A 16,573-nucleotide genomic window follows, 5' to 3' on the forward strand; every position below is an offset into this window, starting at 1 on the left:
TATCACCGCACCTTCTTGCCACTCTCTTATAAAGACCCATGTGATTATATTGGGCCCACCCAAATAATCCTGAATAATATCCTTATCTCAAGATTCTTAACTTAAACTTGTCTGCAAAGTCTCTTTTAACAGATAACATATTCACAGGTTCTGAGAATTCAAACACTGACATCTTTGGGGGCTTTATTCAGCCTACCGTATATACCAACATGATAATAAGTCCTTTACATTCAGAGACGTCTAGAAATTCAGAAATCTGTGAATTCACTATAGTAGTTGCTCTACTCACAATCACCTAACTAGAGAGGTTTTGCTAGTTTGTGGATCTTATTTGTTCCTCTATTTGTTTAACTGAATTTGGCCAAATCTTAGGAAATGTGGGGATTCTGGTGTGATACATCTGAGATGGAGCAGACGGGATGCCCCAGGATTTGTATTTTTTAAACACCCATGAATTATTTCAAATTTATTCAACTTTCATTCAATAAATCTTTATTAATGTTTCAGAAGCTGAAGAATTTAAAGTATCTAACCACATTTTATGTTGGAAAACTAAGTAAAAATGTAATAGTCGTGACAAAGGAAATATTCCTTTCTTAAATTTCAAAAAACTCCGCATATACAATATAAGGGAGACTAACTTGAGCATGAGATGAGGAAACAAAAACATGAAAGAGACCTGTTACCAATGGAAAGAATATTTGCTGCATTTAGTGTTGTTTGTTTGTTTTGTTTGTTTATCTTACCCAACTCTGAATTTGGCATATTTGAAAATGCTTTTTCTCCCCTTACCACCTGTGATGGTTAATTTTCTTATGTGATATTTTTAATTAAAATTGAATCTGTGCTTTTTAGAAAATACTCAGATACTGTAATTGCAAGGAGAGTACAATCAGGATCAGAAGCCTAGGACAGACCAGGGATTAAGGGACGGGAGACGGCCAAGGATCAGAGCCTTTCCCACTCCCCAATCCCCACCCCAAGCTTCTTTAACAATTATCATCATAGTAATAAATTGAACAGTTTAGAAGTCATAACAGTACTCTCAGCCTGGACAAGATAACCTCTTTAGACGAGGGGAAGTGTCTCACCACACTCCACTAAAAGATCTATTTATATTTTCAATATTAAAATTGTCCTACATCATTTATATTACTGGCACCTCCCTTCTCCATTATTGTTCAGTTTGTGTTCGTGCAGATAGCTACAGCTGTTAGCGGACATTCTCCAGAAGTTTCCAAGAACTACAGCAGGGCTATTAGGGGAATTCCTAACAATAATTCCTAACATTTCTTCCTGAGTATAATGACAATAACGACGTGGGACTATGGCCTAACCTCTCAAGTCTCTCTTTCTCCTACCTCCTCGGCCATCCTAGACCTACACAACTATCCTCTCTTTTCTTACACCCAGGCTGTTGAACGTGGTAAAACAAAACACACACTCACAAAACCAATGCAAGTAACCGCCATGCACACATATGATCTTGAAAGTTATTGCCCCGCTATCATCGTGCAGGGTCAGCTCCATCTTCCACCCCCATTCTTTCAAGCCCCTATGTACCAACCTCCTGGGCTCCACCCTCCTTCCACCTTCCACCTCCTGTCTAAGCAAGAACTCCCTCAATGTCTTACCTTCCAGCAGCAAATGTATCTACACTGCCAACCATTATGACATTTTTCCCTCTTAGGTCAGAGGAAGGAGCATGGCTCCTCCTACATAATTAATAATAAAATGATAACAAGAACACTCACAGTGTACCATGTCCCTCATTCTACATAGTTATTGCTCCATCTGTACTCTAGGTCCCATCCTCTCCTCCTCCCCTTGGTCCATTAATCCTTCTCTCCAGCTCCTCTATGAACTCTTTCCCCTCAAATGCAAGTCCCTCAGACTTCCACTTGCAGCCAAGATACAGAAACAGTGAGATCCACTCCTCCACCTGAAACAGTGGTTTTCCAGACACCGCACATCAGACAACAAAAGACATGATGCCTGAAAGATGGGAAATACAGGAAGTGATCCCTATGACTGATTGCCCTTTGCTTACAGCCTTGAGAGCACCTCCAGGCTGCAGCAGCAAGAGGGGAACGCAGGTGGAGCCTGGAAAACCCCCTAAATTGAGGAGATGAGCTGAGAGTCTTAAAAGACCAAGCTGATTAGAATCCACAGCACAGTAACAGTAGGAGACAGCTGCACACAGAACTCAGGAGATCTACAGAGAGTCCTAATTAAGTATTCAGCAGAGTACTGAAGAGCACATGTGTGTAAGGAAACTCCTGGAGGCTGGGGAAAGAACCACACGAAACCATGAGAGAAAACAGTAACCTGAGCTCCCACAGGGCCGGGATGTTTGAGAGACACAAACATTCAGTCTACAGCAAAATCCAAAAACCAAAAAAATACCATAATTAAGTTCAACCTATAACCTGAGAAGTACCACAAGCCAACAAAATTAAAAGTACAGCATCAGTTTATATAAAAAATACTCCACAAATTTTGGTGATATGTGAGTTCATGAAGGGAATGGAAGAGAGGGGGAGAGGCGACTACTACTAAGTACCTTCTCGATGCCAGGCACTTGTGAGGGTTCAATAAGACATGGTCCCTGTCCTGAGCACCACACCCAGTCTTCAAAACAGACTCATCGGACTTCCCTGCTGGCGCAGTGGTTAAGAATTCGCCTGCCAGTGCAGGGGACACAGGTTCGAGCCCTGGTCTGGGAAGATCCCACATGCCGCAGGGCAACTAAGCCCGTGCACCACAACTACTGAAGCCCGCACGCCTAGAGCCCGTGCTCCACAACAAGAGAAGCCGTCGCAATGAGAAGCCCGCATACCGCAAGGAAGAGTAGCCCCTGCTCACCATAACTAGAGAAAGCCTGCACACAGCAACAAAGACCCAAAGCAGCCAAAAATAAATAAATTTAAAAACAACAAAAAACAAACAGACATCATCATCTCCCTCCCCTGAAATACTCCAGCTTTCTGCCAGGAGTCGGCTAAAAGGTCCCCTCCTTGAAAAGACTTTCTTTCATCACTCTAAAGCTACTCTAGAGAACCCACTTTCTTTTCTCTACAATACTTCTCACAATTTCTAATTATCATTTATTATTATATTCTATGATTACTTATTACTCTTATTTTCTCCCATGCACATTTAGAATACGAACTCCATAGTGAAGAAACCACCACACCTTTGGTGACTAGCACAGTATATAACCATTGAAGGCACTCAAACACTTATTGAATGAATGAAAACGGGAACTGTGACTGAGATAAGTTTCCAGATGATCAACACTTTCCAGGCTAATTAGCCCCAAATCCCTCGACTTGGTTCCCTTAGTTATGAAGCAGCATGCTGAGTACTCACCTCCACCTGAGTGACATTGATGACCAGCACTACCACCATCAATACTGCAAGCAGACAGCAGAAAAAACGTAGTTTGAAGAAACTGATCCACATTGTCTGGCTGTGTCTTGATCACCCATGGCCGACACCATGCTCCCTTCACTCCTTAAAACGCCATGTCTTTGTTTTTCTGAGCGGCAGATGAGCTTTCAGTTTGACTTGCTTCTTTTCTGCTAGTTTACTTACGAGTTCTTTGTATAAAAGAGCAACTGGGGTTGATTTAAGAAGCACATTTTTCTCCAAAGGACTCCTTCGAAGAGGGGAGATGAGAAAACAGATTACCAATTACAACAGCTTAGAGTGGAGTAAAAGGAAAGACACCATATTTCCTCTTCCTTAACCTTACTGAAGACCCAAAGTCATAAGAGAAAGCAAAGAAACAGAGCACAGTAACATCTATTCCATATCTGGACAATCTACTTAAACTCAGCTCCAGGCTTCTGTGTAAATACAGGGATATTTGTCCTACTACCTATTTAGGTTTTAACTTTTAAGAGAGCAAAGAAGAGTATCTTCAAACCCTTAGAAATTACAAAATTCAAGTGTTAATATTCTAAAGAGGTCTAAGTAAATAAAACCACTTCCCTTCCCTTACAGTTTAAGTTTTATTACATTACTAGAGTAATTATATTTAAAGAGCAGTAAGAAGAAAACCTGTGATTTTATGAGAAGATCTGGGATTAGGTGCAAACCATTCTGATAACCTCTGGAAAACAGGGATGCCATCCCTCTGTATGGCAGGAGACAGGAAACACCCTTTGGGTTTCTGGCTCCCTCACCACACATGTGGTTCTGATGCCCCCTCAGCTGAGTAACAAGGCACAGGAGGAAAGACACCTGCCCTGAAGATGTAGGAGAGGAAAGCTAAGCTTCAGGAGTAACAGCTCACCGAAATCCTTCATCACACCTGCTAGAGGCAGAAGACTTGAGAGTATGTGGCTCCTAACTGTTCTTCCACGTAATTATTTTAAAATGCTCTCCCCAGCTGCTTTTATGATATAGGTAAGCAGTGAAAATGTTAGTGTTTAGTTCCCAGTGAGGCTTTCCATGCAAGGCAGGATAGAGAGGTAAAGGTGAAAAGGGTGCATAACCACAGTGCAGAGGACTTCAGACTCCCTCAGCTGCACCAATACTCCTACAGTTTTGTGTTGGACCTGGCAAGCCCCCTCTTCCCTCACTCCTCCACTCTTCTGGTCTAATACGTTACCATACCACAAGTCCCATACCACAAGGACATACAACAACACTTCCTCACCCCAGCTTCATAAAGGAGACAAGGCTAAGCTATTCCAGTATGCTTTCCATCCTCAGAATTCCCACAACACTTACGTTTTTCACTTCTCAGCTGATCTCTGTATTTCTATTCATTTCTCATCTCCCCAACTACTCTATACCAATTAAGACTATATTTTAAAAAAAACAGAAACTATATATCAGAGAAAGGCAACTTAAGGATAACAATGTATCATACTTTTTGATTCCTTCCCAGTACTTAGCTCTTTACATGATATACCAAAGATAATACTCCACTGCACCACGATAGCCGTGGTCTACGTACTGTGGAAAGGCCAGCAGCTCAGAGGACGTCAGTGTGGTTCAGAGCTGTTCAGCAGCAGCACAGCAATGGTCAGTGGCGCAGAAGGACGGCACAAGGGCAGCAGACTTCAGAGCTAAAGGAACGAAAGGCCTTATAGGCAGCAATGCAAACATGCAAGAAGCCCCTCACAGCCAGGGACTTCTTATAAAAATCATTATGGAAGGTCATGCCAGGAAAAGATCTGACTTCCTGCTACAAGTAGGTGGAACACTGAGATTGAGAGATCCATCTGTACACCTAAGTAGATACAGGTGTACTACTAGATGAGGTGTACTAGACAGACCTCTCTTTGAAAAGACACATACTAAAATGTTGATGGTTGTCACCTCTGGGTGGTTGTTGTTTTTCTCCTTCATCTTCACCAGGAAATAAAACTCACAAATATAAAGAAAAAAGCTGGTTTCTAAAAGTAATAATTAAAGATGAGCTTATAAGGAGAAACAAGGCATTAAATCAGATATGAGAAAACAAATTTAAAATGAAAGATTCCAAAGTGAAAAAAGAAATCTGTAACAGATTTCTGGGGTTTTCCTACAAGTATAAAACCTAGGCATTATAGCAAGAAATCTATTTGCAAAGAGAGCAGGAAAATATCATTTGGTATCTCAAATTGCCTTAGAATTGAGTAAGAACAACAGTGCTAGATAGGAATGACTCTAAAAAAAAAGTTTCCTAGATCAACCAAAAAATTAAAAAATATAATTGAATTTAATTTACCTTTTTTTTTTTTTTTTGGAAATTTCCAGTTCCCAAGAAGAGATACTTATTAGAACTAAGAAATTAGGGTTTACATCTAACTTTCCTTCCAGTGTAAAATCTGAACTCAAGCAATTGTGAGAGCCCTTATTCTTTTCTTGTCACATTCGAAGCACATGTTGAAGTTTTTCATTTTTATACCATTCTTCCTGCTGCAACAGAGATAAGCACATGAAATACAGGTTAAAGATATTGAAAATGAAGCAAAGGAAAATATATTTGAAATCAAGAATACAATTTTATAGCAAAGAGATGTACATAGATTTCAGTACAAAGTAGTGGGCGGAATAAGGATAGGAACATTTCCTTTCCTAGTAATAAAAAAAAAAAAAACCCAACAATAAGTGGCTATTTATACTCATGAACTTACATAGGGCAAATCATTCTCAGATCTGAGCTAAAGGTCAAAACCTTATAAATAGCAACATAACTGGAAAAAATATAAACCACAGATAAAAGCTCCATATGTTATTTTTCTTTTTTTTTAAATTTTTATTGGAGTATAGTTGATTTACAATGCTGTGCTGATTTCAGGGGTACAGCAAAGTGAATCAATTATACATATATATATATCCACTCCTTTTTAGATTCTTTTCCCATATAGGCCATTACAGAGTATTGAGTAGAGTTCCCTGTGCTATACAGTAGGTCCTTATTTTCTTATAGACTAGAATCATCATGTAGTTCAATGACCCATCCTACCACTAGAGAAAACAAGAAGTATCTGGACACATCTAAAAGTTGTGATCACTCCATGAGGAATCTCAACTTGAGCAGTCTTGTTTTCAAATCTTTCTGAAATGTTAGAGCACCACTTATTCATGCTTCATATTTATGTTCAAATGACAAGCAAAAAGTAAAATCCATGGTCTGCTGGGTCTGTTTTGCCAAATTTTGATTAAGACTATTTACCAGCCAATCTAAATTCTTTATGGCCTGTGGCAACAACCCTATACTGCCATTAGGTACCTGACCTCCTACCCCCATCTCACAAGAGAATTACAAAGTGATTGCTTATATCACTTGGAATTACAATTGTCAGTAACACAAATGAAATACTTGAGTTCAGTACTAAAAAGAAAATTAGGGGCTTCCCAGGTGGCGCAGTGGTTAAGAATCCGCCTGCCAATGCAGGGGACACGGGTTCCAGCCCTGGTCCGGGAAGATCCCACATGCCACGGAGCAATTAAGCCTGTGTGCCACAATTACTGAGCCTGCACTCTAGAGCCCGCGTGCTAAACTACTGAAGCCTGCTCGCCGCAACTAGAGAAAGCCCGCGCGCAGCAACACAGACCCAACGCAGCCAAAAATAAATAAATAAAAATTAGGCAGCAACCCCACCCTCTGGGGGGGCTAACGATCCTAGACAACCACTACACAAAAATAATACATTACTGAACAACCACACACCCAGTTTCTGGAACAGTCCCCATCCTAAATACTCTGACCTGCCAGCCACATAGATGTACTTGTCAGAGCAAGTATCTAGAATTTTAATTCAGAATACAAGGACCCCACACATAAAAGACAAAAGCACAGATTTACATGGAATATATCCCGACTTAAATGTTCATGTCTCGAACTTTCCAAAGATCAGCTGTATTTCATAGGTTGCTGAGTAAAACCTTGAAACTTAACAGGGGAACGTCTAGAGAAAGAACTGGAGACTCATCCAAGACCATGATGATGATGGGTCAACCAAATAAGATCAATCCTTGGATAAAAATGAAGCAGGGACAGGAGTCTACACAGCGACAGAAGTCTACAGGACTTGTTTCCCCATATTCCATTCCATTTCTCTTTCATGTACCCCCATCTCACATGCCCAAAATGCTGACTCACATAGGCCTTCTCTTCTTTCAAAGCAGCACCCCAATGCTTTCATAATACCCGGGGGCAGTAGGGTAGAGAAGTAAACAAATCAGTTAAATAAGTCACAGAGCAATAAGCGCTATAAGAAAAAAATAGGGCATGTTGATAGGCGGTGGTCTTTAACCTTGCATGCCCATTAATTATCATCCCAGAAGCTTATAAAAATACCAATGCCTGCATTCCACTCAACCAACTGGATCAGAATCCATAGGAGTAGGGCCCGAGAAACAGTTTTTATTTAAGGTCTGCAGATAATTATAATACATTGCCAGCTAGGAGAACCAATGGTATAGAGTGGCCAGAGGGTCTTATTTGTACAAATTGCTCAGGGATGGCCTTTCAGAAATGATGCTTGAATTGTAACTTACATTGTCCCTCCAGGACAATCCGATTCTGGGTCAATGGGGATAGCCAACCCTACTTCAGGGATCTAGCCTTTCATTTCCTTTCTCAATAACAAATAACTGCACTGTATCAGGCCCAGAGAGATTGTGAGGATGAAAGACACAGAAGATGTTAAACACAGTCAAAGGAAAGCGGAGCCCAAACACTATGGAGGAACAGTGTGCTGTTCTACTGCGTGGACTGAGACAGTTACCAGGGTCTGGGAGTGCCGCCAGCTTCAAGAGCACGCTGATGTTCCAAATGATAATTAACCACAGTGAGAAGGGGAGAGATCCATCAGAGCAGCGTGATCCTTTATTCTTTAGAAAATGTGGCAACAATCCTCCTTTAGAATAAATAATGAAAGCAAGGAAAATTTTACAGACAATTACAAATTTTGTATAAATCCTGTGAACCCCTCTTACCACCACACTAGTGGTCTTTGATCAAGTGGAGATGAGCGACAGGCCAGGCAGAGTCTCCACATCACACCTTGTAGAGTCACACTTTACCCAAGTGACCTCAAGCTGATGTCCCAAAACGACAGCTCAGTAAAACCAGAATAGTCCAACGCATTAGAGGACCGCCAGCCAAGAGGCAGCTGGGTCTCGGAGCAGCGATGAGACTGGAGATGCGGGCAGAGGAGGGAGGCGTCTCCAAGTGCCCCGCACTCGCTTAGAAAAGGTATTAGGGGAAGGGGTCTTTAGCGGCCCGGAAGTCTGGGCTCCGCCGCGCTGCGGCTGCTCCTGCGGGTGTTGCAGCAAGTCGAGAAAGCTGAGGATGGAGATGCTCGCGCCCAGCCCCGCCCAGGGACCGGCTACAGCTCGGGCTACTCCGGACCAAGGCTGCGGCAGCCAGTGGCTTTAACTCTGCCCCGCCTTGGGCCGGAGCCTCCCGTTCCAGGTTCAGATGCCCCAGCCATGACCCCGAGGCTGCAGCTCCTCTGCACCGGGCCGGGAGCTCGAGAGCCAAAGCGCGGAGGAAGGGGCTTAGCAGCCGAGAGGCGCCCGGGAGGAGCCAGGCAATGGTTCGCTCGGGCGGCAGAGGCTCGGCCCGGCCCGGCCCTGGAGCACAAGCCGCAGGCTGGCACTCACCTCCGCTCTGGCCTCCCGACGTGCGCCCTCCGGCTGCCGGGTACCCCAACGCCCGCCGCAGCTGCACCAGGCCGCCTGGCCCCGGCTTCCGGGACCAGCTGTGTCGCCTCACCCCCGACCCCCGGCTGCGATTGGTTAAGCTCTGGGAGGGGCGGACCGAGGGCGCTGACTGACAGCCGCGGGCTTGGAGCGCAAGCGTCCCCCGGAGCAAAGACGCAGAGTTGGCGCCTGTCGAGCTCCGCACCACTGGGCTCACGCGGGAGGGTGTCCTGCTGCTGTCGCCCTGTGGTCTGAGCTCTGGCCCCTATCAGGACCCCAGCTCCTGTCGCCCTCAGACATCAGGGTTTCCCCAGGGAGCATCCATTTCGAAGCTTTTGTCTTCTCTGCCTAAGTGACCAAACCCCAGATGCCCCTACTTGGGCCGTCTTTCCGCTCAGTGGCGCAATGTTTTGTTCCCTGCACCAGAGAAATAAGATTTGCCAAGCTGGGGCTTCCCTGGTGGCGCAGTGGTTAAGAATCCACCTGCCAATGCAGGGGACAACGGTTCCAGCCCTGGTCCGGGAAGATCCCACATGCTGCAGAGCAACTAAGCCCGTGCACCCCAACTATTGAGCCTGCACTCTAGAGCCTGTGAGCCACAACTACTGAGCCCGCGTGCTGCAACTACTGAAGCCTGCATGCCTAGAGCCCATGCTCCACAACAAAGAGAAGCCACTGCAATGAGAAGCCTGCGCACCGCAATGAAGACCCCAGGCAGCCAAAATTAATTAATTAAAAAAAAAAAAAGATTTGCCAAGCTCCAGCAGAGAGCCATTGGGTCCTTGAATCTTTCCTTGCTTGAAATTAGTGGACGTATTCTGTTAGCCCTTAAAACAACCCTTTTGCTTTTACTCGCCCTGTACGTGACATGGGTCTTCCAGCAAAAAGACCTGAATACTCGCCCCACACACACCCGAATTCTAGGTAATCCTATTTTGGACTTTCTTCTAAGCAGTAAAACATCTGTAGCAACTATGTGAAATTCAGGAACTGAGAGTCCTTCGAAGACAGAAGCACTTGCTCAGGAAACCGGAAGAGATGGCAGGAGTGCTCCGTGTTCCTCAGGGCTGGGAACACAGTGGGGTTAACCCCAGTTTATCCCAGCAAAACGCAGCCTCTAAAAGTAGACTGCCCCACCCATGCACTCTAGGGCCCTCCCTTGCCAACTGCTGAGCAGGTGTGCTGCAACTACTGAAGCCCTGGCCCTAGCCAATGGTCCACAACAAGAGAAGGCACCACAGCAAGAAACCCGACACCACAACGAAGAGTAGCCCCCGCTCGCTGCAACTAGAGAAAGCCTGCTCACAGCAACGAAGACCCAACACAGCCAAAAAGACAAACAAACAAACAACAACAAAAAAAACAAAAGTAGACTGCCCAAGACTATTGTTCCAAGGTCAAAATATTTGACATTTACTGACCACAACGGACTCTATGTGCTCATTCAGAAGTTTTCATGTCAGACCTGCATGCATGGGTAACCCATATGACTGGAATAAAAGGAGGTTCTACATGGGGCAGTCTCTTCTGGAGTAATCATTTCATTCTTCTTTCTCGAGGATCAGCCTTTTGGACTCATAAAAGGTGGTTTCCATTGCCTCTGTGCCTAATGATCAACAGCCCCATATAATAGGCTTCTGCTCTAAGTCCCATCTTCCAGTAGGTGGACTCCCTGCCACCTGTCTTTCACAGTTTGGCTGTCTGGCAAGTGGCTAATACTTAAATAGGACATGCTGGCTCCTAGTCATGATTTGGGACCATTGGTGAGCCTTATTAACCCCCATTCACACAGGCACTCAGAACCCTCAGGCATTTTAGTGATCTTATATTTTACAGTTATTACAGACACAAACAAGAGTGGCAGGGACCAGAGATGCCTGTCCATCACTACTAGATTCTTAAAAGATCTCTGACTGCAAAGTCACCACACTCCCAGTGGAGAGTACTACTGTACAAAAAAAACATGCACTTTGGATCCTAGCCTGACTCAGTCTAATTCACAGCTTTGTCTCTTATTAGCAGTGCCATCCCAAACAAAGTACTTAACTTCTCTGAGTTCATTTCCTCAACTGTAAATTAGGGGCAACACCACCTGCACTTAGGAATAAGTGAGAAGACAAATGAAAAGTACCTAAAAGAGTGTCCCAAATCTCTTCCTCTTGAATTCCCTATCTCAGGTTATGACATAGCATAAGGAATTTCTAAATGTTGCATTTATGATAACCTAACTTTGAGCTGGGAGAAAAAAATGAGAACATAGGTTTGTATATTTTGTTATGAAACCAAAGGAACTGGTCATTTCTGACCTGTCTGCAGAAATGGTTTAGATGCTAATGTTACTAAATTTTATTTCTCTAAGTAAAACAAAGAATGGATCCTAAGTTTAGATAAACAAAAGCAAATTAAGCTTGTTTATGATGCAGCTAACTTGAGGGGTATTCACCAGCAAGTCTGGCTCCATCTCTGATGGCAGAAGCTTGCTGCATAAGCACTCCTGAGTCCATGTCAGCTCCTGATTCAGTTCCTTTGCTTCCTCTTTTTGAACAAGTGACTGAAATTTGGGCCGGAAGAACCATCAAGCCATTGTTCAAAATAAGTGACTGCTGTCACATTGGATACCAACCACCTTATTCCAAAACACCACAGACAGTGAGAGGATGCTGCCAAGGGTGGAGACTAGAAGAGGTATTTGGTGCCTGTATTAGTCTGCTCAGGGTGCCATGGGCTGAGTGGCTTAAACAACAGAAATTTATTTTCTCACAGTTCTGGAGGCTGGAAGCCCCAGTTCAAGATGCCAGCTGATTCAGTTCCTGGTGAGATTTCCCTTCCTGACTTGTAGGTAAGCCTTCTCAATGTGTCCTTACATGGCAGAGAGAATGAGAACTCTCTGGTGTCTCTGCCTCCTCTTATAAAGACACCATTCTCATCAGGTTAGGGCCACAGCCTTATGATCTCATTTAACCTTAATTGCCTCTTGTTGGGAAAGGCAGTCTTTCAGGCATGAGGCTCTGGCTTGGAACACTTCCTGACCAAGAGGTAAAAGCTTGTGGCTTGTGCTGAGCTTGTTGCCTTGTTTGGGAGTATTTTTCCCTGTTTCAGACTTAATGCGTATTCCTTTGCTCCACTCTCCCCAGAGGGTTCCTTCACCCCTTCCACCATATGATGACACAGTGAGAAAATGGCCATCTATGAAATAGGAAGCTGGCCCTCACCAGACACTGAATGCCTTGTTCTTGGATTTCCAGCCTTCAGAACTGTGAAAAATAAATTTCTCTTGTTTATAAGCCACCCAGTCTATGGTATTCTGTTATAGCAGCCCAAACGGACTGACACTTACAGTATACAGTCAAAACAATTTTCCAAAGTTACTTAGGTCATCTCCCTTTTTCCTATCCCCTTCAGTGAGTTTATGTCATACATCTGTAAAACATATTCATTTGGGGCTTCCCTGGTGGCGCCGTGGTTGAGAGTCCACCTGCCAATTCAGGGGACACGGGTTCGTGCCCCGGTCCGGGAAGATCCTACATGCCGCGGAGCGGCTGGGCCCGTGAGCCATGGCCGCTGAGCCTGTGCGTCCGGAGCCTATGCTCCGCAACGGGAGAGGCCACAACAGTGAGAGGACCGTGTACCGCAAAAAAAAAAAAAAAAAAAAAAAAAAAAATTCATTTGTCATAGTCCTCATTCCATCTTGAGATCCCCTGATATCCTAGTTAAGATGGGGGGTAAAATTTGCATATAGTAAAACTTCAGTCTTTGTGTAGGTTTTGACAAATATCTAGAATCATGTATCCACAGCCACAGTACTGTATAGAATAGTTTCATCACCTAAAAATTCCCACGAGCAGCCTCACCTGCCCTCAGCTCTCGGCTACCACTAATCCTGTTTTCTCTCCCTATAGTGTTGCCTTTTTCCAGAATGTCATATAAATGGAATCATGCAATATGTACTCCCAATATTTTGATTAGCAAAAAGTTTGGAAACGATTACTCTTGCTGATTCAGATATATCTAAAACAATTACCAATATCCACCTAATCACCAAATTGGGAGTCAGCTTCAGTTTATGGCATTTTAAAAGGACTCCTCTCTCAGCTCTGTATGTTAAATTATCTAAATTTGGAAGAATCTTTTTTTTGGCCGCACCATGTGGCACGCAGGATCTTGGTTCCCCAACCAGAGATCGAACCTGTGCCCCCTGCAGTTGAAGTGTGGAGTCTTAACCGCTGGACCACCAGGGAAGCCCCTAGAAGAATCTTTTTTGAGGTGCAAAAAGATTTTCTTTTCCTTCAAAGACAAAAGAGAAAGTACACAGAAAGCCGTGTTATTCTGCTGACTTGCTTTCAATCCCCTCTGTTTTCTTTTTTTTCTTTGGCTGTGCTGGTTCTTCGTTGCTGCATGTGGGCTTTGTCTAGTTATAGTGAGCGGGGGCTACTCTTTGTTGCAGTGCATGGGCTTCTCATTGTGGTGGCTTCTCTTGTTGTGGAGCACAGGCTCTAGACACGTGGGCTTCAGCAGTTGCAGCATGTGGGCTCAGTAGTTGCAGTGCACGGGCTCTAGGGCTCATGAGCTTCAGTAGTTGTGGTGCACAGGCTCAGTAGTTGTGGCGCACGGGCTTAGTTGCTCCATGGCATGTGGGATCTGTGTAGGCTGCGGTCCTCTGACCCCCGAGGCCCTCCTGGTTCACTCATTCCTAGGCTCCTAACTTTTACTATGGGCCCTTGTTATCTGGACCTGTTCCCCCTGGTCACCAGTCTCCCCTCAGATATCCACAGGATATCATGCAGCTACATCCATAGATAAGAGACCTTGCACCCTGCCTGTTGGGTAGCCCAAGGGATGCACAGAGGTCAGCCTGAGGCTGCACAATCCCCTCCCCAAGGCAGTAGGATTCATTACTTCCACTTTGGCCAGATTAGGCTGCTCAGTCTTCTCTGATAAACTGTGAATTTTCTCTACTGCGTCATCCAGTGGCTGTTGTGTCATCCTTCCCTGTGCTGCCAGAGCACATGGCCTGAGCCTCTCTTTGGTCCTTATCACAGGCTGCCCTGTGTTATTGTCCATGTTCTGACCTAGCCTAGGCCTCTGCTAGGCTGTGAACTCCTTGAGGGCCAAGTTTGTCTGACTCCTTTCTGCATCCTTTTTACCTTGAATCACGACAACTTATTTATAAATATATTTTTCTATTATATTCTGAATTCCCTGCAAGTAAGGACTGTGTCCGATTCCTCTCTTTGTCCACTGCACCCGGCACAGGGCCTGGCACAGAGTAGACAACAGTAAAGTTATGCTGAATGAACAAAGGAGCCAAAGGCCCTTGGCCTTCTGGAGCTGAGAGGCCAGAGCAAGTTTCCCCAAGGGAGAAGCAAGTTGTGTCCCTCTGTGGCTTGCACTCTCAGCCTGCTGAATACTCCTAAATGAGTCTTCTCTGTGGGGGCCTGTATCCAGGCCAGTCACAGTACTTCCTGGGAATGACCTGCTCTCTGGCTTGAGCTTGGTCCTGCCTGGATGTCCCAGGATCACAGCCCAAGTCTAAAGCCGAGCCTTGACCTAGGGTTCTCATTTCACTGGCATTTCCCCTCTGTCCCTATTTGGATTTTCTGTAACTGACCGCCTCCAGGGAGATGCTGGGGCTCAGCGTGTTTGAGCGTGCCTTGGCTCTGTGCTACCATGTGCTATAAATGATATCTGTACTGTAAGAACTACCATGACTCTTTGAAACAAGGAAGATGAATAAAGAGCTTTATTCTGATGGCAATAAATAAATAAATAACCTGGTTTCAAGACTTAGTGTAAAGCTATAATAATCAATATAGTGTAGTACTGATATAAACAAATAAATAATGGAATAGAATAGAATCTAGTTATATTTTAAAAACAAACTCATGGAAAAGGAGATCAGATTTGCAGTTACCAGAGGTGGGAAGTCAGGGGAGGGGGTGTTGGATAAAGATGGTCTAGTTATAAAATAAATAAGTACCAGGGAGGTAATGTGAACACAGCTGTATGTTATGTACGGAAGTGGTTAAAGGAGTAAATCTTGAGTTCTTATCACAAGGAAAAAATTTTTTTCTTGAAGTTTGTATCTATATGGATGTTCACCAAACTTATTGTGACAATCATTTCACGATAAATGTTAAGTCAAATTCTTATGCTGTATACCTTAAACTTATACAGTGTTATATGTCAATTATATTTCAATAAAACTGGGAAAAAAATTTTTCCAGACAAACAAAAGGTGTGTGAGTTCATCCCCACGAGACCTGCCTTACCAGAAATAGTAAAGGGTATTCTTCAAGCAGAAACAAAAAGATGCTGACATCATAAAAACATGAATGTGTAAAACTCACTGGTAATGCTATAGTCAAAATAAGATTCTCTAATATTTCAATGTTGTTGTGTAATTTACTTACAACTGTAGTTTAAAAGTTAAAAAGGAGGGAATTCCCTGGTGGTCCAGTGTTTAGGATTCAGCACATTCACTGCCATGGCCTGGGTTCAATCCCTGGTCAGGGAAATAAGATCCCACAAGTTGAGTGGTGCAGCCAAAAAAAAAAAAAAGTGAAAAAGGAAATGTACTAAAAATGACCATAATGACAAAACAAAAAGACAATCCACTGAATGGGAGAAAATATTTGCAAATGATATGACCAATAAGGGATTAATATCCAACTCAACATCAAAAAACAAACAAACAAACCAATTAAAACATGGGCAGAAGGGCTTCCCTGGTGGCGCAGTGGTTGAGAGTCTGCCTGCCGATGCAGGGAACACGGGTTCGTGCCCCGGTCCGGGAGGATCCCACATGCCGCGGAGCGGCTGGGCCCGTGAGCCATGGCCGCTGGGCCTGTGTGTCCGGAGCCTGTGCTCCGCAACGGGAGAGACCACAACAGTGAGAGGCCCACGTAGCGCAAAAAAAAAAAAAAAAAACATGGGCTGAAGAACTGAATAGACATTTTTCCAAAGAGGAGATGCAGATGGCCAACAGGCATATAAAAAGATGCTCAAGGTCACTAATCATCAGAGAAATAAAACCACAATGAGATTATCACCTCTCAGCTGTCAGAATGGGTATCATCAAAAAGAACACAAACAACAAACGTTAGTGAGGATATGGAGAAAAGGGAACCCTCCTACACTGTTGGTGAGAATGTAAATTGGTGCAGCCACTGTGGAAAACAGTACGGAGGTTTCTCAAAACACTAAAAATAGAACAACCATATGACCCAGCAATTCCACTCCTGGGTATATATCTGAAAAAAACAAAAACACTAATTCGAAAAGATACATGCACCCCAATGTTCATAGCAGCATTATTTACAATTGCAAAGATACAGAAGCAACCTAAGTGTCCATCAACAGATAAATGGATAAAGAAGAAGTTTATATATACATACATACACACACACACACACACACACAC

At 43.9% G+C, this 16,573-nt stretch overlaps 1 protein-coding gene and 1 long non-coding RNA gene across 5 annotated transcripts in view; both read right to left on the minus strand.

Annotated features, from left to right (window-relative positions):
• NXPE3 (neurexophilin and PC-esterase domain family member 3) overlaps positions 1–9,318 on the minus strand; it is a 52,839-nt gene extending 43,521 nt beyond the window's left edge. The window contains exons 1-4 of one of the 4 annotated variants that reach the window (XM_049710042.1): positions 9,115–9,233; positions 8,235–8,366; positions 5,726–5,916; positions 3,373–3,658 (exon numbers count right to left, since the gene is read on the minus strand). In XM_049710042.1, coding sequence (XP_049565999.1) covers positions 3,373–3,465 — 93 coding nt within the window. In that variant the 5' untranslated portion in view covers positions 3,466–3,658; positions 5,726–5,916; positions 8,235–8,366; positions 9,115–9,233. Of the gene's footprint in view, positions 1–3,372; positions 3,662–4,969; positions 5,613–5,725; positions 5,917–8,234; positions 8,367–9,114 lie in introns of those variants that run through there. The other 3 variants (XM_049710043.1, XM_049710045.1, XM_033433264.2) reach the window with 3 other exon arrangements.
• The window catches only part of LOC125964457 (uncharacterized), a 168,444-nt gene that overhangs the window by 98,157 nt on the left and 53,714 nt on the right, over positions 1–16,573 (minus strand). The window lies entirely within an intron of this gene.

The sequence above is a fragment of the Orcinus orca genome, chromosome 5 (assembly GCF_937001465.1).
Source record: "Orcinus orca chromosome 5, mOrcOrc1.1, whole genome shotgun sequence".
In the NCBI taxonomy this organism is placed as follows: Eukaryota; Metazoa; Chordata; class Mammalia; order Artiodactyla; family Delphinidae; genus Orcinus; species Orcinus orca.